The 21,682-nt window shown below is 38.1% G+C and overlaps 1 protein-coding gene across 3 annotated transcripts in view; it reads right to left on the reverse strand.

Moving 5' to 3' along the window:
* Positions 1–21,188, reverse strand: part of yki (Transcriptional coactivator yki) — a 41,390-nt gene extending 20,202 nt beyond the window's left edge. For 2 of the 3 annotated variants that reach the window (XM_074101943.1, XM_074101942.1), the window contains exon 1: positions 20,558–21,188. In XM_074101943.1, the coding sequence (XP_073958044.1) occupies positions 20,558–21,030 (473 nt within the window). In that variant the 5' untranslated portion in view covers positions 21,031–21,188. The remainder of the gene's footprint in view (positions 1–20,557) is intronic. The other variant, XM_074101941.1, reaches the window with a different exon arrangement.
* Between the last annotated feature and the right edge of the window lie 494 nt (positions 21,189–21,682).

Below are 21,682 nucleotides of genomic sequence, written 5' to 3' on the forward strand. Positions count from 1 at the left end.
GTATCGCAGGCGCCGGCTGCCACCACGGGCACGGCTAGGCAATGCCATTTCATGTTCAGTCATTTAAACTTGTAAAATAATAAATAAACTAGTTTTTAATTTTACTTAATCAAGAAATCTTAATGTTCCTTGAAAATAATTGCTAATTAATCGAAGTCGCACCGAATGAATATGATTCTGAGGTTTTTAGTGCTTTCCTAATTCGTTCAACATTTAGGTAAAACAGGTAGGTAAGTACTTATAAAACTTGTTCACGATAATGTAATAAGTAATAATCGATATCTAGCTTCCTGTTTAAAAAAATATTTTGCACCGGGAAGTGTGAAAAAAGTTGTCTAGGCCATGCGAACTCATTATGACAGTTATTATGCATATGTATAAAACAAAGATAATAGTGGTCACGACAGCAGTACGTGCGCACTCAAGTGTAATAAGCGCACTCGGAGAGAAACTGGCTGTTGTAGGTAGCACCGTATAGCGTAGCTGTAGCTGTAGCGCACTAGTCGCAGGCGCAGTGGCACTACCCACAGAGACGCCGACGTCGCCGGGCGGGCGCGGGCGCCGCCGCGCGCCGACCGGTCGGCCTTGCGGCCCTGCCTCTCGTTGCCAGAGGTTAACAACGTGTCTTTTTTTTTCATTGAACTTTCGAAAGTAACTCTACCTAGATTTGATTTATACGAGTGTACAGATACCACAAGCTACGACCGATACCTCATAATGTATAACACACCTGATTGAAGGACTCCAAATCCAAGTGTTTTACAATGCTAAACTATCGACATTATTAAGTATGTTAACAATCTGGCGAAAACGAATCATATTTTGTTTACTCCGAACGAAATACATATTCACTTACTACGCTACAGCTGAGTCATCAAATATCGTATTCGTTCTCGTAGTGTATAATTTACTCGCGCTGATTTTGTGTATGAATGAATAATGTTGCTGTCGGTGAATTAAATGCGGAATGATTTCCGAGCTTAAAAGATTAGGACTTCAGGTATATGATAGTTTTGAGTTTAATATAAATATGACTCGGCGCAGAGTCAAGTCAGACCGCTACGGACGCAGCATCCGGGTCGACGGCACAGCGAGCGCCTTATCGGTGACTCTTTCAAAACTGCCTGCGATTCCCAGAACGAAGATATAGCGAACGCACAGTAAATTTAGGACTGGTTTGGAGGCCGTTTGAATACGATAAAACATGATTTAGCTAAATATACTATTTTTAAAACCAGTTATGTCCAGTCGTAGTTAAATCTTCATAACATCATAACATTGTAGGTAAGTAAGTGAATAATGACCGATTGATCACTTCATCCATAACACACACACACACATATATAATGGTTATGGATGAAGTGATCAATCGGTCATTATTCATAATGCCCAAGCATTATGCAAAATGACCAATATCAGATGGCAATGTGATAATAAATGTTCAAATAATTAAATTGCCCGGGCATTATACATAATGTCTATCACTTATTGGGCAGAGTAATAAAAATATAGGGTAAGTAATATAATATACTTATAAGAAGTTATCATATAAGCCGTGGTGGCCTAGTGATTTGGCCTAACGCACCTCTGAGTTTTTCGAAATTCATGTGCGGAATTACATTTGAAATTTACCACGAGCTATGCGGTGAAGGAAAACACCTTGAGGAAACCTGCACAAACCTGCGAAGCAATTCAATGGTTCCCAATCCGCACTGGGCCCGCGTGGGAACTATGGCCCAAGCCCTCTAGTTCTGAGAGGAGGCCTGTGCCCAGCAGTGGGACGTATATAGGTTGGGATGATGATGATGATGATCATAGAACAGTCATAATATATACGCACACTTTGTAGCTCGTTTAGTATTACGTTAACTGGATATAATGAACAAAATGTATTATTTCAAAATATGTAATTTTGTAAGGTACTTACAACGTTAAGTATATAATATCAATTGATATAACAATTAAAACCTATAATATTTAAAACAAGATTGAAAACGTATATTATGACTTCGATGAAAGCAAACAAAGCATTTTTTTTCGATCTGTTACAAACTACTGTTAGCCTTCTGAACCTAACCTATCCAAGTTGCTTCTGCTCTGACACGTCTTGCTCACTCGCTTCGCTCGCTCGCCAAAACCTAATGTATGTTATACCTACTAAAAGAAATTAGTCCATATAAATAAACTTTTGGTCATAGTTGAACCTAACACCTTAACTTTCCGAATGAATGAATCAGAATTCAGTTTGCCAAAAATCAGTTGTAGTCAAATTGCCCATCGATTATGTAGCAATATTCATAATGACCGGGCAATGTTATAAATAATGAAGTTTAGATAATAATTATCACTTTGCCCGTTATAGCTTGTCATTATTAATAATGCCCGGGGATTATAAATAATGCGCCCATATTAATCATTTGGCCCAAAACATCATATGATATGATTCAGCGTTAAAAAGAGACATTTCATACGGATCAGTTATGTTAAATAACTCATGTATAAGCTGTAACTTTTGTAAATCACAAAAAAAAACATGTTAATGTATGCAAAAACCCTTGGAAAATGATCAACGAAACAAATACATGTACATAGGTAAAAACGAGCCCTATACTACAAAACGATAGTTTGCTGAACGTCACTTTTGGCAGCGTTGTGAGAAATCTGTGTAGGAAGGAAAATACGTCAATCACATATCGTACAACAGCGGAAGTCACAATTTGAACCGCTGGAGCAAGGGAAAAACTGCTAATACGTGCCTACATGTAATTAAAAACAAAACTTAATATTTTAATATTTCAAAGAACGATAAGTCCATAATGATTTCGTCCAATGACACGTGGAATCAAAAGATAAACTAGAATACACATAAGTAAAATCGTTAAAGTTGTAATTTGATTTTGCAATTTGTAGGGTCACTTTTGAAGAACACCTTTATAGGAAAATAGTGAAATAACAATCCAGTGATGGTCATTTCGACGCGTAAGAAAAGTTATTTTAGACCGTGGTGAGATTAGCTTGTACTTAGTTATGACCAGGGTTAGGTTAGCTTAGCTGGTAGTGATGATACATAATGTATCTACCTCGAAATGGAAAGTAAGCGGTTGGTTTGGTTAGTTCTGATTTGCTAAGATCGTAGTTCAAGAAGCTAGTGCCTAGTCAGTTCACCTTTTGATTAGAGTAAGGGTAACTAAAAGGAATAGTCTAACTCTCATAGCTAATCCTGTGCCATTATGTAAGTTTTCGGTTACAAAATACGTCTCGATCGCGTTCGCGTTAAAATCATAATTCATATGGAAACATGAACAGCGCCTCTAGCGGAACGTTTGCGATGTTCGTGTTTCCATACAAATTGAGATTTTAACGCGAACGAGACGTATTTTGTAACCAAAAACTTACACTAAGGGCACTGCAGTCAGATTCGAACGTTTGACACTACGTTAGTCCAAAATAAATTAAATTAATACCTACCTAATACCCCTTGACTATTAATAAATCTCGATCTCAAATCTCAAACAGTATGGTGCAGTTTAAGTGTCGCTGAGTCACAAAGCGCCATGTGATCGTGTTGGTGCCCTATAATTAGACGTTAATCAGAGAAAAAGGCACATCACGGGTATTTTAGTCGAGCCCTCTTTGGCTCGAACTGCTTTTTAATCTCTACTCACAATGTAATTTAAGGGTTTGATCGTAATAGTCTTATGTAGGTATGATAGACATACACACATTTGAGCTCCTATTTCGTTTTCCTTAAGACTGGACAAGACTGAAGTAGTGAGTGAACCTATGTTTCAATCAAACAAAAAAATTGTTCGCCAATAGCGAGTTTCAAATTTGTTTGTTTTAAAAATAGCCACTATAGTAGAAAATTGGAACATTTTATTCCCAGTATTCCTTTACCAATAAAACCATCTTTGAACATGAAACGAATTCAAATCAAAATCTAATAATCGATTTTAATAAGAGAACTCTCAATCTCAATCGATGATTTGACACGATTAGCCATATGCAGTGTGCGAGTGTCGGCAGTCAGGTCCCGGATAGAGCGACCATTTGCCAGTGGAGCACAGGAAGTGCTAATGGCTACGGACACTTGTACCGGGCGCCCGTGGCTGAAACGAAACCGGAAGGAGTCCGGAACTAAACAGTTAACATATTCCTAACCATCTCATTAAACAGTGTGTTAGTGTACATGATGATAATTTAACTCGCTTATATGAAAAAAAATCATACAAACTGAAGACTCATTACAAAGTTAAATGAACTTTAACAGTAGGTAATATAAGCCAGCATCAAGGCAAAATTTTATCTAAAAGTGTCATTAAACCTATTTAACTATTTCTTTCTCTTGAATGACAAGGAAAGCATATTGACTTCTTGACTGCTTCATAACATACGACAATAATTTTACGGTTCAGGAATCAAATTGCGTGACTTTAAGTTGTGAAGCAACAGGCCTAGCCAGAACAAACCTCGCCGAGGCTACTGTCCTGTAGCGCCATGGACTTTGGACCCGGTTGTGTTAGTATGCGCGTCCCGGTCGCTCCCACGGGCGCGGTGTACCTGCATCCTGCTTGCCTTCCTCGCGGCCGGGACGCCATTACATCATCGCCCGATTCCAATTTATGTTGATGATGTCGGTGCACTTTTTGTTATCATCTGACACGTTTCTTAAGACATTTTAGGGGTCCATTTAATCTGACTAAGAAGACGGAGCAATAGCTCAGTTGCGATTATTGCTTCTGATTACGACGTCCTGGACAGTTTCGCACATAATTGCGAAATCAAAAGTGGTGTTATGTTATAATATTAAAGCTCTTGAAATGGAATTTGGTTAAAGAATAAACTTGACTTGAAAAAATATTTTTATTCAAAATTCTCTTTTTATTTGAAAGAGTACTCTTCTGAAGTGGTCCCATTGTCAAATCGAGGCCAACCCTCAAATTTTATAGGCACACACCTATGGCAATTTTGGCGATAAGCATTTACATTCAGAAAGTAGGTATTATTTTAGTTTAGCCGTTTAGCTTAGTTAAGCCGTGATTGGGCTTAATAGAGTCGTTGTGAGAAGTACTTTAACTACGAATCACGAAAAAGTGAGAAATAAAGATTTTTTTTTAACAAAACTAAAACAGACCAAAAAAAAATTGTTTACAAAATATGGAACCGACTATAAAATCCTTCAAAATATTTTTTTAGGTAGGTACCTACTAGCTTAAAGTCGGTGCATCAACACAACCCAGCAGGAGTAATTGAAACCCAGTATACGACGAGTAGGTAGGTATAGTACGTAGGTGAGGTAGACGACTATTGTTCCACTCATGCTGGCTCGTGCTGAGGCACCGACTTCAAGCTAGTAGGTACCTAGAAAATTATTCTCAAGGTTTTTGCAGTCGGTTCCATTTTTTGTAAAAAAAAAATTTTTTGAGTCGGTTTTACTTTTTTGTTAAAAAAGTATGTATTTGCTTTAACTAACATTATTTTATTCGTTAATGTAGCCCTCCAATGTATATTTTATAATTACGGAATTATATTGATGTAGACAACTTTGCTTTAGATGTTGTTGTAATAATAGCTTAAGAAGAATAAATATGTGAATGAATTGAACTTTTTGTCACGTTAAATTTTTCCACACGCAAATCGCGAGGCAATCGCGCACGCGCAGGGTACCTGGCGGCTACATGGCTCTGAATCGGGTCTTTGAACCCTTGAGCGGTGATTAAATTAAAATATCTTCCCCATATCTACCTACCATAAAAATTGCAGGTAGATCCAGGTATAGAAAACGAAATTTATTACGAAGGGAGAGTTTTCCACTTAAGTATACGCTAGTGACATTTAGATACGACGATGTCTAATTATCAGTGATAACTGAGGTACAATAAATACTTCTAGCAGGTAGATACAGTCAAATGCAAAATTAAGTATCTATTCGAACCACTCTTATTCCCTATACTCGCAATAAGGCTGTAGTAACATCTACAGCCTTATTGCGAGTATAGGGAATAAGAGTGTGAATGTGTTGCTTATTTTTGAAACTGAATAAGTTCATATTTTTTACACTTGACAGTACTACGTTATCTGTATCCGTATATGTATTGCATATTCAAAGACAAATACCACAAAATGATTGCGACATATATGCTAGAAACGCAGCACCCCGTCTCTGATTCGTAAAATGTCAGATGATTTACATTCGCCCTATTACTATTGTCAATCAAGGCCGTGACATGGGATTGCGATAGACTCCAACAATAAGATTGACATCTCGCGAAACCTCGAACTATTATACATCCCACTTACAAAAAACAAGTAGGTATTTTTGATCCAAACCTCATTTCACACCTTTTGCAACTACCTATGTCATTGTAGATGCTACGGGTGACCAGCGGGCTGGCAGCTATTTTGGGCAAAGGATCAGCTTCGCGAACCAACGTGGCAATGATGAGCCTTCTGGGCACAATGAGCAGCGACGGTGATCTGTTGGGGGTATTTGTAAGTAGGTTAGTTTTAGTTTAATTTTAATTTTTGTATATAGTTCTTTTTTTAAATTTAAATCATTTAAGTTATTGTTAGAAAGTTATGTTTAATGAAGTTTTATACTACTTATAAAAAAAACAGGCAATAACATTTGGTATTATATATATTTTACTATGTAATGCTAATGCACATTATTATCATCAACTCATGTTACCAGCCAGTGGCACAAAAAGAAAACTAAGAACATAATCTCACACTCACATCGTCTGTCTGTATTATTGTTGGCAAACCTGTGGATATGGCGGCAGTCAACGCGATCTCGGCTATCGAAGGTTACTGAATGATCAGTGCTGGTTCCGAGAAACGCGGCAAGAGGCTCAAAGGCCGGGGCGGAGCCGAGAGAAAAAAAATCAATCCCTTTGTTACTAACAACTCAGGTGTACCGAAATAAAATAAAACAAGCCCGACACGAACTGAACTGGCAGTGCTCGCTCAGGGAGGCGCCAAGCGCACTTCCATCTTTATCGATAGATAAACATAAATACGTAAATTTTATATGCCCTTCTTATGCAACAGGACAGATAATGGTCCATAATTAATTTAATTACAATAATCGAACGTCAACTCGTCTATGCAGTTATTGTTAGATGCTAGTAAGTACATCCAAAAAGCTACCTAAGATATCTAAACTACTTTATTAAGCTTTAACGTTTTCTAACACTATCAACTTTGATTTTGTAATACGTGGAAGGAAGACGGTGTAGTATATGACTAATAATACATATATGTATAAAAGAAATCGAACCTAGGAAAAATAAATCGAAACTTTTTAAAGTTGATGACAAATTAGGTACAAAATATTAAATTGGTTACTTGATAATTTCATGTATTTTATATACAATAAAACATTAAATTGTGGATTTACTAATGTTGTATTGATACTTGTACTATTAATTCTTCCGTGGTATTTATGACGAATTATATGTACAGAGATATGAAAAAAAGGTATAAAAACTTAGAAAGCTCGAAAGGAACAATCGATATGCAAGTTATACCCATGGCATGTTCTAGTGAAGGATGCGATTACGGCGGGCGAGTCCTCTCGCTTCCAAGAAGTTGGAACACCGCAGCCTCCGTTAGGGTTATCAATCGGCAAAACCAATACTAAGTATAACGTGAAATAATCTTTCTTTGTGTTTCTCCGTCACAATGTATTTTTGTTACAATTAAGTACTAGATCAGATCAGACTACTGGACCACATTAAAGACGGATAGAGGAATCCAGCAAAGTCTAGGAAAAAGTTAAAGTCTCCGCAGAAACCACGATAGAATTGTAACAGTTAGCTGTAGACTAGCCAGCTCACTGCAATTTTTCCTGTTCTCAATGTATTGATGGATGAATGAATGAATGAATCATGGTCGCGGTCGTTCATAATTGTAAAAGCATCAAATTCAAAACGCAAATAAAAATATTCTTCCAACAAAGACGAATTGAATTCTTACTTACTTCTTTATTCTTACTTTCTTGTACTTTAACGTAACGAATGACTCGTTGTTGTCGTAACTCTAGTCTTTACTCTAGATAATATTCCTCGTGTAGCGCGACTCTATGGTAGAGTTTAGAAAAGTATGCTTCTCTATATATATCGTATATGACGTAGCCATGTTGGTGTACTGCCGTTTCGGCAAAACATTTTTGCCAAATGATAATTTGAGTAAAATATTTTAGGATGTTATACTTTGGGAAAAGTTTTTTGCTCATACATTAGTAATCCAGCCATGTTACATGCTACCTTTCAGTATTTTTTTTGAATAGAATAGAATGTATATATTAGCACTAGCTTTGTCCACATAAAATAATAAAAAATACCTACGCTATGATAGTTCCTTACATCGTGCACTTATCCCATCTATCTAAGGACACCTCTAGGAACTTTATAGAATCATCATCATCATCCCAGCCTATATACGTCCCACTACTGGGCAAAGGCCTCCTCTCAGAAAAAGAGGGCTTGGGCCACTTTATAGAATATTTTTATCAAATTTGAAGTCCTAGTTCAAATGCTTTAGGTTGTGGGTTGTTTGTCAGTCAAGTTACGCTTTAATATTGTGTATAGATAGGCTGTTGGTAACCCTAACGCAACGCTAACCGCGGCTACATCACAGGATGCGCGCTCGTTAACTCCGCTCCGAGGTGAAAAACGAACGGCGAATGCACTTTAAGCAGACTCAATTAAATTTAAAATAAAAAGTGCAGCCCTTTTTATCTCATAGATTGAAGAGTCGCTTAGAATTATAATTAAGTTTCTTGTAAGAGTTATCTGAACATATTGAATAACTTGACATATCAAATAAACGTATAATGCGGGCATCATCTTCGCTCATGTAATGAAGAGCAGATGGAGGTAGATTACAATTAAATTATAAAATTACAATTAAAAGTTTATTTAAAGTTTAATTAATTTTCTATAATGAGTGAACCCGCATCATATCTATCTGACAGAATCTATAATAGAAAGATAACTTACTAACCAAAATTAAAACTGGTGAAACTCTTCTTTTCGACAATCTCACTCAATTGAAGACATGTTAAACAAATAATCGAAGCAGTAACTTAGCTTCCTTAGTTTTTTTACGAAAAATTATTTCCAAATCAAAAATTATAGGTCATCATACCAGCCTATATAAGTCCCACTGCTGGGCACACGCTTCCACCCAAAATGAGAGGATACGAGCCGTAGTTCCCACGCGGGCCCAGTGCGGGTTGGGAACTTCACAGTACTTCACACACACCATTGAATTGCTTCGCCGGGATGTGCAGTTTTCCTCACGATGTTATCCTTCACCGAAACGCTCGTGGTTAATTTCAAATGTAATTCCGCACATGAATTTCGAAAAACTCAGAGGTGCGCGCCAGGGTTTGAACCCACGATCCTCTGCTTGAGAGGCCATAGGTCATACCACTCGGCCATCGGCCACCACGGCTTATTAAATTATAGGTACGAACTTGTACTTTTCTAGGCCATCACAGGCTCGTGGCAAATCTTTCGATTATGAAAGGAGCCCTCACCTAACTGAGCGTAATCCGTGGCGTCGTCGATCCGCCTGCACCATGCCGAAATAACCGTGTTCAATGGGCAGCGTGCGGGGGCGCGGGCGCAGGGGCGACGGCGTCGCGGCGCTCGCGCCAAAATTAGACGTAAACACGAGGCGCCGGCGCGGGCGGCGGCGCTCCGACCATCCTGCCTTGCCTCGATCGCACAACAAAAGCCACTCAAACTCCAATACAACTACAACCAGAATAGTCTTGGCTGTGTTCAAATTTACAATCCGCTCCTGTCCTGCAGCTCACCGGCATAAAACAAAGTATAACTTGGTATTTCAAAGAACAAAAAAAAAACTATATTTTCTGCAAAAACTATATTATTTTAGTAACTATACAATAAGATTTTTTTTATTTCAAGGCACATTTTCCTTTCAAACAATAATCCTTGATTGTGACTTCGATAGAACATCGTTAGTGGAACTTATCAGTATTCAATAAAGAGACGCGTACATTAGCGTATGTATACCTATGTGACCACCAAACATCGTACCGTGCTGCGATATCGTATGAGTCATAGGACTTGTGAGACTTATATTGTAGCGTATAGTGAGTATCACTACATACATATCGTAAATAATACATACTATAAAACGAATATTGGCATGGTCGTGCATATTGTGACTAGAATCCATCAACGGAGCAAGCTAAGACCACATGCATATCTTATTTTGGAAAGATAAGGTATGTACACCCAGACAGAAAGCAAGCAGTATTCTATACAATACGGAGAAAAACTTTCTTCGCCATTCTTCCCTAGCCCTAAGAAAGGAACATTTATGGAGATTTATTCTAGAGTATGACGCGGACAACAGGCCCTAAGGCGCCTGCAAATGTATGTCCACACTTAACCCCTTTTGATCCTACAATTAGGCATACGGCGATACTCACAGTATGCTATAGCAGAGATACTGCTGCTGGTTTCGAACTTTGTCTTGAGTAGAGTTAGCAACTTAACATAACGGGAAATAAGGAATAAGACAAAATTAATTAAGCTTAAATAGCTAATAAGTCCCGGGCTCACCTTTAGCTTTATAAATAGATAGACAATAAACCATTGAAATCTTAACAGCAGCGAACCATTACGAGTATTGTACAGAAGATAATGTGAGCGTCGGTGAATCTCTAGGAGGTAAATAAACAATAACTAGGAAAGTTGTGTCAACTGAAGAACATCCAGCCAGTAGGACAACAGTACGTTCAATGACTTGGTTCAACCGGTGTGGTCTGGATGAATGCTCCGTCTCACTCGTAATCGCGAGAGACCGCTTTGCTAACTACATCACATAATTTAAAAGCATATTAATACCGATGACACAAGCCGATGAGACCCATCTGTATCCACAACAGTGTAACGCATACACGGCGAACAAAGATCTGCCCTTGAAAAAGCCGCGGCTAAGAATCTACAGTTTGTGAATGTTATACTTAATGCAGTAGGTACTTTTGTAGGTAAATTATGCATTCATATTCAAACAATTTAACTATTCAAGTTGTTTCAAGTGTTTTTGTTGCAAGGAAAAAGGTACTAGAGACATCATTTATAATCTTGAATTTAATAATCCTTATCGCTTCTAAAATTTACGAGAGTACATTTTGAAGAGCTTAGAATGTTGACTAAATATCTAAATATTGAGTAGATGTAACGTCTTTTTAAAATAATAAACGGTATTTCATTATTTTTGTTTTATAAAAATTATAAATCACAGCTACACAAAACATTTTTAAATAATATTTTACATTTATAACATAGTTATTAAAGGTTATTTATTAATAATTAACTAGTACCTGGGTGACCGAGCTTTACTCGGGCTAAAACTCGGTAACAATCGTTTTCCCAGAGATAAGACCAAATTAGATCGATTTTTCATCCCCGAAAACCCCTACATACCAAATTTCATCGAAAATTGCTCGTTTAAAGGTATTAGATGTTATATAGTTATTAATTATTAGATTACTTAGTTACAGAAAGAGAAAGAAATAGTGGCGTGTGACGTCACAAACAAGTAGCGCAATACATATTATAAAAAAGAAAGGCGTTTTAGAGGTCAATCGAATTATTATTTTTTCGCCAAACAGTGGCTGTATATATCATTAATTTCATAATTATAAAAATATACTGCAAATTCAGGAGATGTAAAATACCGTATTCCTGAAAGGTGGTTAGGTTAGGCCCTCCAACCTTTCGTTGGATCGATTTCTCGGGCCATTCCCGGCGAGCTAAGTTTCTGATCGGCGTCGATAAAGACGCTGTCTAGGAGCCAACATCCAGTAATCAGAGCGTGGAAACTGAGGTACTTTGTTATTATAGCACAACAGCGGAAAATGATCTTTGCGACACTCGGATAAGGTTTGTTTCAACAATAACGTGTGCATTCACTACACAAATTACCAGCGCTATCGTAACAACACAAGGATGTAGATGTCGCAGCGCAGGGAGATTGGAACTGGAGACAGTTAAGAAAATCATTTCATATTAAATGATATTGTACCGGATAACTCACGTCTTAAATCGAGTTTAGCTCGCCATGTTTCGGGCTAATCCATAGCCCTTATCTTATTTATTAGTTATTGTAGTTTATCTTATTTCTTTTTTTTCTTTCTTATTGAGTTATCCGGTCATTTAATATGAGTGTGTCTCACGGTAGTTTCATGTTCAAAATCATTTCACTAATTGTGCAATTTGAATACTTACCTTTTTTTTATTCGACTACGCAAACGAGCAAGTGGGTCTCCTGATGGTAAGAGATCACCACCGCCCATAAACATCTGCAACACCAGGGGTATTGCAGATGCGTTGCGAACCTAGAGGCCTAAGATGGGATACCTCAAGTGAGTGCCAGTAATACCACCGGCTGTCTTACTCTCCACGCCGAAACACAAAAGCCTAAACCTAATACCTACCTACTTTGATACTTTAAAGGACATAACAAGCTTTTATATTACTAAACATAATACACCTCCACGAAATGTCAATATCGTCATGCTTATGTTACCTACCTACCGATCAATGAAACTAATTTATTATCTACAACTACAACGCAAGGACGCAATATTGATAAGGCTTGATAATAGAAGTAAATAAATAACCTAATACTTATTTTATTTGCACTATTTTAGAAACTAAATATATTTTTAAATAAAGTAGACATAAAGCAGGTTAAGATAATTTAAATGGCGAAAATGATAATTTTGTGCACATTAGTTTCCTACTAGCTTTACCACGAACAGGCAAGTGTCCATTTATAATCAGTCCGATTAATGAGGAAATTAATTAATCTAATGCTTGACGCAATAGTTCACAATGGAGGGTATCAAATTAATAGTCACCTTTCGCATGTTTGAAATATATTGTTTACTTGTCTACATTAAAATTCGATTTAACAAAGGTGCCTTTTTTCCCCTGTTCCACCTATCCCTACCGCTATATCCCCCCTGATAGAGATACGTGGAATATTTTTCCTTTCTTCGCTACCGGTAGGTATAGATGAAAATAATATGTCCACTTTTCCCTCCCAGCCCCCAACGGTAGGGACATGTGGAATTTTTTCCAACCATCCATACTAGCTGACCGTGTGGTAGGGACTTGTGGATTATTTTCCAACCATCCATACTAGCTGACCGTATGGTAGGGACTTGTGGATTTTTTTCCCACCATACTACTAAGTGCCCGCCTGGTAGGGACTTGTGGACTTTTTTCCAACCATCCATACTAGCTGACCGTTTGGTAGGAACTTGTGGATTTTTTTCCATCCATCCATACTAAGTACCCGCCTGGTAGGGACTTGTGGATTTTTTTCCAACCATCGATACAAGCTGACCGTTTCGTTTCTGTTATTTTATTAAAAAACGTTCTGAGAATCACCTGGAAGTCGGTTTGGATGGTTGGAAAAAATCCACAAGTCCCTACCAGGCGTGCAATTAGTATGAATGGTTGGAGAAAGTCCACAAGTCCCTACCAGGCAGGCACTAAGTATGGATAGTTGGAAAAAAATCCACAAGTCCCTACCACACGGTCAGCTAGTATGGATGGTTGGAAAAAAATCCACATGTCCCTACCGCCATGGATTTTACTAGAAATACCGGTGGAGAAGAAAGGAAAAATATTCCACATATCTCTATCAGGGGGGATACAGCGGTAGGGATAGGTAGAACATGGGCCTTTTTAGTTTATCTTTTGGTTTTCGTAGCGAAAATGGCAAAAAAGTTAAGTATCCTTATAGATTCGTTCAGTATGTCTGTTTAACTGGATAGAGGCATTTTGGTAAAAAATAAAATATTTAGCTCTATACAAAGGAAATTTTGAATCTGAAGTCTTCCACGTAAACCACTATGGGTAAGTACGTGTATTTCTGGAGGGATAAATAAAAAAAATGGATTAGTCTTTGTAAGCGTGAGGCATTATTAAATGGATTTAGGTATGTTTAAAAATAGGTAATAACGAGGTTATTTGACACTTCTTGGATAAAATAATATTTAAGGGGCTCGCTACGAGCTCCGAGAGCTTTGTAAAAATTGCGTGCCATCAAAATCATCTCTCCTAGACATAAAAAACATAGAAATAATCAAGGCCTTGGTGCAGTAGGTATTTAATAGATATTTTCTATGAATACTAGCTTGAATGCAAACCTTGTTATTAGTCTGAGTCATTGACCTAAACAGTCATTTTTATGAGAAAAGAGGTATCCACCATGCGATGATCTTGCAAAGATATTTATATTTTTAGATTTTAGATTTTTTTTTCTTTTGTGTCAACTAGCGGCTTAGTGATTGCTGTGGTAAGGTAACCATTGTAAGTTCAGTTCACTAAGGAACGGTAGGTACCCTTCGTTACGTGTGGTCTGACAAGCGCTTAGTCGGTTTTTACTATTGTTTCATCATCAGTTTGCCTGATTATATTTCAATATTTTTTTATGTTTTGGATAGCCTAATTCATTAGTAACATCTTCTAATTGATAATAAGTATTTTAAGCTGAAAAATGTAACGGTCAAAATAATCATCTATGAAACATGCACGCTTTGCTATTTTTACAGGCTCTTCTCAAGTTAATCAATTCCATTTCAAAGCGATTGCGCTAAGTAAGAGAAAGTATATTAACGGCATATTATTCTGTTCTAAAACGAAAATAGTATTCGCAGAGTGCCGTTAGCTACAGCTACCTGTCGCCTGCGCCGGCGCGGCGCACGCCTCACGGCTGACTTCTCGGAAGGCGGTACAGCGATAGTGGACTGTATTCTAATGTTATCGCTGTGAACGCACTTCACTCTACGATAAGTCCACTTGTTGTGCATGTGACTTGTCCGCGCCACCTTTCTCCGAAACTGTCGTGAAGTTTTAGCTAATTAGCTAGGTACCTTGCTAACGACCGTATTGCATAATATTCTCTTTAGTTTAAATTAAATACCTATCTTAGTTTTTAAGTCATTTTCGAAAAGTGTGATTAATTATAAGGAAATGTTTAGTAATTTTATAAACATTATTATTTAATTAAATACGCAGCTGTATCGTGGTCGCGAGGGAACTAGCTCTATCTATGTAGCGTTTGTACTGGTACCGAACGCGAACCGGCCTGGCAGACAGGCCGCTCGATTGGTTCTAACGAAACGAGTACACGCCACGAACGGCCTTGCCGAAGACGTCCAAGCGAGAGGATTCCTTTCTCCATACAGACATGTAATGTAAGCCTACTATAGCAGTATATACGCAAAAACTGCGTCCAGTTGCTCAAAAATATTACCGTTACAGTCACCATAACATTTACTAGAATACTTGGTAAAAGATTGATTTAATTACTGAAGAGATTACATACTTGTTTCCTTGAATACTGATGGCTTTCCTCTTCTTGCTCTATCATGGTATGTAATTTATTTATTACATTTTCTCTACAATACCTATTTAAACAATGTGCAGTTGAATGAACTTGTTGAATTGGGGTTTCAAGACAATGAACAGCACCGACAATAATAATTTACCTAATAATCAAAGTTTAATACATGGTTTCAAAGTCAAAGTCAAAATAAATCTTTATTCAATTTAGGCCAAAACAAGCACTTATGAATGTCAAAAAAAAATCTACCACCGGTTCGGAAAAACCTCTGTTGAGAAGAATCTGGAAAGAAGATCAACGAGGTATATTTTCTTAAACAGATTTACAATATTATGAAATGATATCTATACATCACACACAAGTATTTAACGCAACTTTATTTTTAACACAGTTTGTTGAGGCACACAAAAACATCTTGATATAATTAATCGTAATTCGTAACATTGCATTCGTGGCCAGTATTTAAGTGAAGTAGGTACAGACACGCACTTAAGAAGATTGTAATTTCTTTGGAGCTGCTTGATAATAGTTTGTATTCAGCGCAAGAAGTTTCTCTGCTTAAGGATTCAAAGGACAGCACCGCAAAAGGATATATTGCCCGAAGTTCAATGAGTTTGCTCATATTTAACCAACCAACGTTTGCAGGCAGATAACACAGCAACGACTTCAATGATGTGATTTGAATTGTGACTTTTATGACGTTCATAACTATAATATTTATGAATTTTATACATGATATGAAGAATACTTAATCTCGTTAAATCTACAGGACATATTTTGATTGATACGGTATTATCTGTAAAATATCTTTCACAATCTTAAATCAGCTGTGCGAGAGCCCTGCTGCTGAAGTGTACCTATTTACTCGTAATACAGCAGCGTAAACGGGATGCTTCATTATTAGTACTAAAGTAAGACACATGTAGAAAGTAGCTAATAAAGAGAATCTTACAAATACTTCAGTATTTTCCATCCTGTCTTCTTATTAAAAAAAAAAAACAGTATCTTGAGTTTGTAGCGAGAATCAATACAGTAATTTAATTAAGTATGGTAGCCAATTTCCTGCTCTCAAAAAAGAAAGTGAAATACTATGATGAAAGTGAGAATCAGGACGATGAAAAGTGATCATGTTAGGATTTGGTGCCTAGGTGCTGCCCATTCTGCAGAAGTTACCGGACGTAGCGCCGCATTGGGCGTCCGCCAAGGCAATTTGCATCGCTACCCGTTTCGGAACATCGCCAAGTCTAGCCGAACAAAACCACTGAGAATTACCACTCCATTCCAATAATAATTAAAGCAAATATTTCGCAGGCGAGACGCACGCCGACGGACGTTATGGAGCTTATAAAGCATCGCCTCAGCCCGCAATTAAGAAACGACGCGCAACCACACCACGTCTATTTACCGACGCGGAAGAAACGCCCCGCTTGCAATGGTCCATCGCGGCATGCTCCGTGCAGCCAGCAGCGCGGCGTTCAGAGCCAAGCCACCGACGGTCTAAATTAAATACCTTTGATATTCGAAATATCAATATTTTCAGGGAGCTAATGAAGTGCGTCGTTGCAATTTACTTGCGGGTCTTCCGCGTTGGCAACCCTGATGTGCGCTAACGAACCGATGTGAGGTATTAGTCACGAACATCTAGTGCGAGCAACACTGTTTCATCTGATTTGTTTACTGGTTTACTATTTAAATTAATCCTAATTAGCACAAAGTTCGGGTTCGCGAGTCACATTCGGTCACATAAGCGGAGCAACCCGATTTAATACATAGAAGGGTTCGCCGTCGACGGATACGTCGTGGAGGACATCATTAGGGTTACCACCCGTACTCTAAAATAGAGTATTGTCCTCTTTTTCATGTAGGCGTACTTTATAATCTACGACACTAATAAAGTACGCTAAAATACTCTATTTACGTAAAACTTATTCTTACTGGCTCGTTACTGGTTATGAGTACTTGTGAGACTAAATAAACTGGTATCCACTTTTAAGGAGAAATAATAAATACTCTTTTTTTATTCTGTGTACTTTATTTTTGTCCTTCTAAAATGAAAAAATACTTTATTCGCCCTAAAAAAAGGTGGCAACCCTAGACATCATGTAGGTACCCTTAATGTAAGTTTTCGGTCACAAAATAAGTCTCGATCGCGTTCGTATTAAAATCTCAATTTGTATGGAAACACGAACATCGCAAACGTTCCGCTAGAGGCGCTGTGTATTTCTGAACAGAAAAAGTTTAATTTAAAACCGTCTCCATTTGTTTTCGTCGGTTAAAAAGCAATAAAATTCAGTAAAATAACATCGAGTCTTCACATCGCCAATTCCACAGAGTCTAAAGACGAAAGTCTTCAATCAGTGCGTCCTACCCGTCATGAGTTACGGTGCCGAAACATGGACGCTCACGGTAGGGCTGGTCCTCAAATTTAAAGTTGCTCAACGTGCTAGAAAGGGCTATGCTCGGAGTTTCTCTGAAAGATCGAATTCGTAACGAAGTGATCCGACAGAGAACCAAAGTTACCGACATAGCCCACCGCATTAGCACGCTGAAGTGGCAATGGGCCGGCCATATAACCCGAAGAACCGATAACCGTTGGGGTAGATGAGTTCTTGAGTGGAGACCACGGATTGGCAAACGTAGCGTAGGACGTCCTCAGACTCGGTGGAGCGATGATCTTCGCAGGGCGGCTGGCAAGAGTTGGATGAGTGTGGCTGAGGATCGTGCTCAGTGGCGTGCCATGGGAGAGGCCTATGTCCAGCAGTGGACGAACATGGGCTGATGATGAAGATATTTCTTAGGGATAGATAAGTATAATAATTAGGGTATCGCAATTTAGTGGCAAATCTAAATTTAAGTGACCGAAAATATAGTTCCCGTTTATTTTCTAGCCTAGTTTGGATAACATTACCAGCGTGTATAACGTTGGTTTTGCTGTAAGTTTTAGATGAATCATTTTTCGTGTCTTATCAAATCATTTATTACAGGTAGGTTAGATATCTACAAACACTACAATCATGATAAGATAAGAGTGATGAGGGGTTAGCCCCTTTTTCCGTAACATCGTGAAGTTGAATGTTATCAATTATTAAGTCACGAAACAAATGAGTTAAATAAAAAAGCATTTAAGTACAGCATGTCCTGCAAGCCATAAACTTCTTATCTTCATAGTACATTGTTTCGTTCCATTTAACAGGTAAAGGGTTTATCACGAACGTATCTAACAGTTTATTTACGTAGGTAGACATGTACCTTAACTTCAAGTAGGTTTATTGATGTCAAGCATTATCCTTATCTAGATTTGGTTTACATCTAGACCATAAATGTATTTTAAAAGCGAATTAGTGCTGTCAATGTGTCCAATTACCCTATCGCCATCGTGAAAATCGGAGTTACTTATCTAAGTGCTCAAAAATATGTTTTCACGTAAAAATACGTATTCACGCGATTAACGAGTTAGGTACTAGTAGTGTTCAAATATTCTTGTGTATCATGACCGCTCCTGACTATTGCTGATACGATTGTAAAATAAACATTCATCGGAAAAACTGTCCCAAAAGAAGTCCAAATATCAGTGTAAAAAATCGTAGCCCCAGAACTGTAGCCAAAATTGCAAAGGATGAGATTAGATACATTGGACCAAATGTCAATACGTAGGTACAGCGTGCAAGCTAACAGAGTACCTAAAGTGCATTTGCTGCAAAGCGCAACCAGTTATAAAACTACAGATGTAATATTTTTATTACAAGCTTCTATTTAACTTTCAACAGTCGTATGTAAGTATATACCTTAGTAAATATATTTTGTAGATTGTAAGTTGTGATTTCAAAATGTACTAAACCAATTTTCGTCTATTATGTCGTCCACTATAGTATCCAACTGAGCTAAAATTGTCTTACTTATGTAAGACAAAACAATAATTTGGTAGTGAATTAAATTTTGGTGATCCATCAGGCAGGATTGACACGTGTCCGTGGGCTGGATTCTTCAACACAGTTAATGGCATCGACTCAAAACTTGGTCGACAAAAAAAAAGCCTGTCAGTAAGTAATAGATCTAACTAAACAGTTATTTTAGTGAAAAAGTTTCTAAGAAGAAAATTTATATGTCGAGTTAAATCTATCTTTGAATATCTTCAAGCGTCACCATCAGAGTTATTTATATTAAGTTACTAAATTGCGAAATCTACTTTTATCTAATCAATCTTTGATACCTACTTGTATCGTGCTTTTACGCACAAGTAGGGTAGTAGGTAGTAAAGGCATCAACAATATACATAATATGGTTAAAAGAACACAATTAAATTAATGATTATTTTCCTCTTATGATATAAAAGAATTATAAAGTTATTTTCCAATTTGGTGCATTTAGGTTTCTGAAATTAGAGACTGTCGCTAAATGTCATTAAACGAAAAATCAATTAAAACAGTAGTAACGTGACTTCAACATTGACTTATTACAACAGCGACCTACACAATCATCACTATGATTATAATAATCGGATTAGTCATAATCATCGGACATCAGAGCTAGAAGTTTCCAAAAACTTGAAACATCGTTCTGGCACGGAGATTCGTATTTAGGAAACATTTAAGTAGGTACCTATAATGAATAATGGCTGATGACTATGAATGATGGATGATGATAATAGTGTAAATAAAAAACCCTAGACTGTATCCAGTCTCGGAGTGTTATAAGTACGAGTAAAGTAGGACAAATCTGGACGATTCCGAAAGGAGGGCAACCCTACTAAGGCACCTTAACCCCACACAAAAGCAACAGATTGTCCATAAACAATGTAAGACAAGTTCGGGGTATTTCCCATTTATAAAGTACTATTATCTAAGTACATGTTATTAATCAGCTTATTTTTGGAATCAATAGATATTGGTATCTATCAAAAGTTAATGAAGTTAATTGAATTACTCAGCTAGGTAATAACAGTCCCGTCGGAGTTGTATCCGGGATGTCCAAAGACAGTTAGCTTCTATACGTAAAAGTAAGAAAGAACATAACTAACATATGGCAGATTATTCGTGGAGACGTGTATCAAATTGCTGCTAAGAACTCGAATGCTTTGGACGCTTGTTCAACTTTATGCTTAGGGATCAAAGATATACCTATGTAGAGCTAAATGAAAGGAAAATCTTACTTGAGATAGTATATCTGTCCTTCAGGTGTGCGAGCCTGCTCCCAACCAGATGGAAGTGGGCCTAATTCATCTGGGATATGTGTGCCGACGTCATATGATCTTTGTTTTGAATGTTGATGATGAAGGGGAGGCTGTTGATTCTGTTGGCCCGCGGCATAGGTCTGCTGCAGGCTTGCTGGCGACGAGTGTGCCCTAGAGTGAGACACTGGTGTCGCTCCTGTCGCCGACGACGACCCGAACGCCGAGTCGGCCGAATTCTCTCGCGAGTGAGACACAGACGGTGACTTCGAACCGGTCGACGGCGGGTTAAAGAACGACTTTGGAAGCTGTCGCATACGCAGAGGCACCTGTAGCGGTCGTTTCGAGTCTGGTTTAAGCACTGTGTCAAACAATGACTGTAGAACCGAGTCGGAGTCCTGGTCCACGCGTAGGACCAGGTTCGATTTTTGTTCACTGTCCGAGTTAAGAGCCATGGTTTGTGCCGGAACGAATAAATCTCGAAACCGACTTGGCTCACCGTTGTGACACAACACTAGCACGCGAACGGGTTGGCGGCACGCCACCCGACGTACTTGTGGAATAGCGCTCGCTGCGCGACTGACGCACGGTCGGGCTCCGCCCGCGCCCCTCCCTGCCCACGCGCACCGCCGCGCACCGCTCCGCCGCCTGCGCAACCCGCAGACCGGTCTTTGAGAACGATGCCCCGCACCCCCCTTTGCTTGTCTACCTTCTTGTTCTTGACTACCTCACTATCCCCCTTAGCTTGCATGCAATGCCATTCTGTAATTCTGCATTTTAATCGCTCAGTATACCTGAAGTTGCCAGCCAGCCTTTTCAATATGCAATAGGAAAGAACAAAGACTCGATAATCTAAAGAAGCCTAGCCAAATTATAGGTTTGTAATATCAACAAAGCTCCGAGCAACTTTGAATTGTGTGTTGGAGTTGTGTAAAAATGCAAAATGAATAATCAAGCATCAAGAGATAAATTAAGGAAACCTTCAACCATGACAGGTAACTATGATTCGTGGGTAGGTAAGCAAAAATATTGCAGTAATGAAGATTTGTTTCAATAAAGTAATTACCGTTATTTTATAGGTTTATTTTAAGTTCAGAAACTACCGTG

This window comes from Choristoneura fumiferana, chromosome 18 (genome assembly GCF_025370935.1).
Source record: "Choristoneura fumiferana chromosome 18, NRCan_CFum_1, whole genome shotgun sequence".
NCBI classification, from domain to species: domain Eukaryota; kingdom Metazoa; phylum Arthropoda; class Insecta; order Lepidoptera; family Tortricidae; genus Choristoneura; species Choristoneura fumiferana.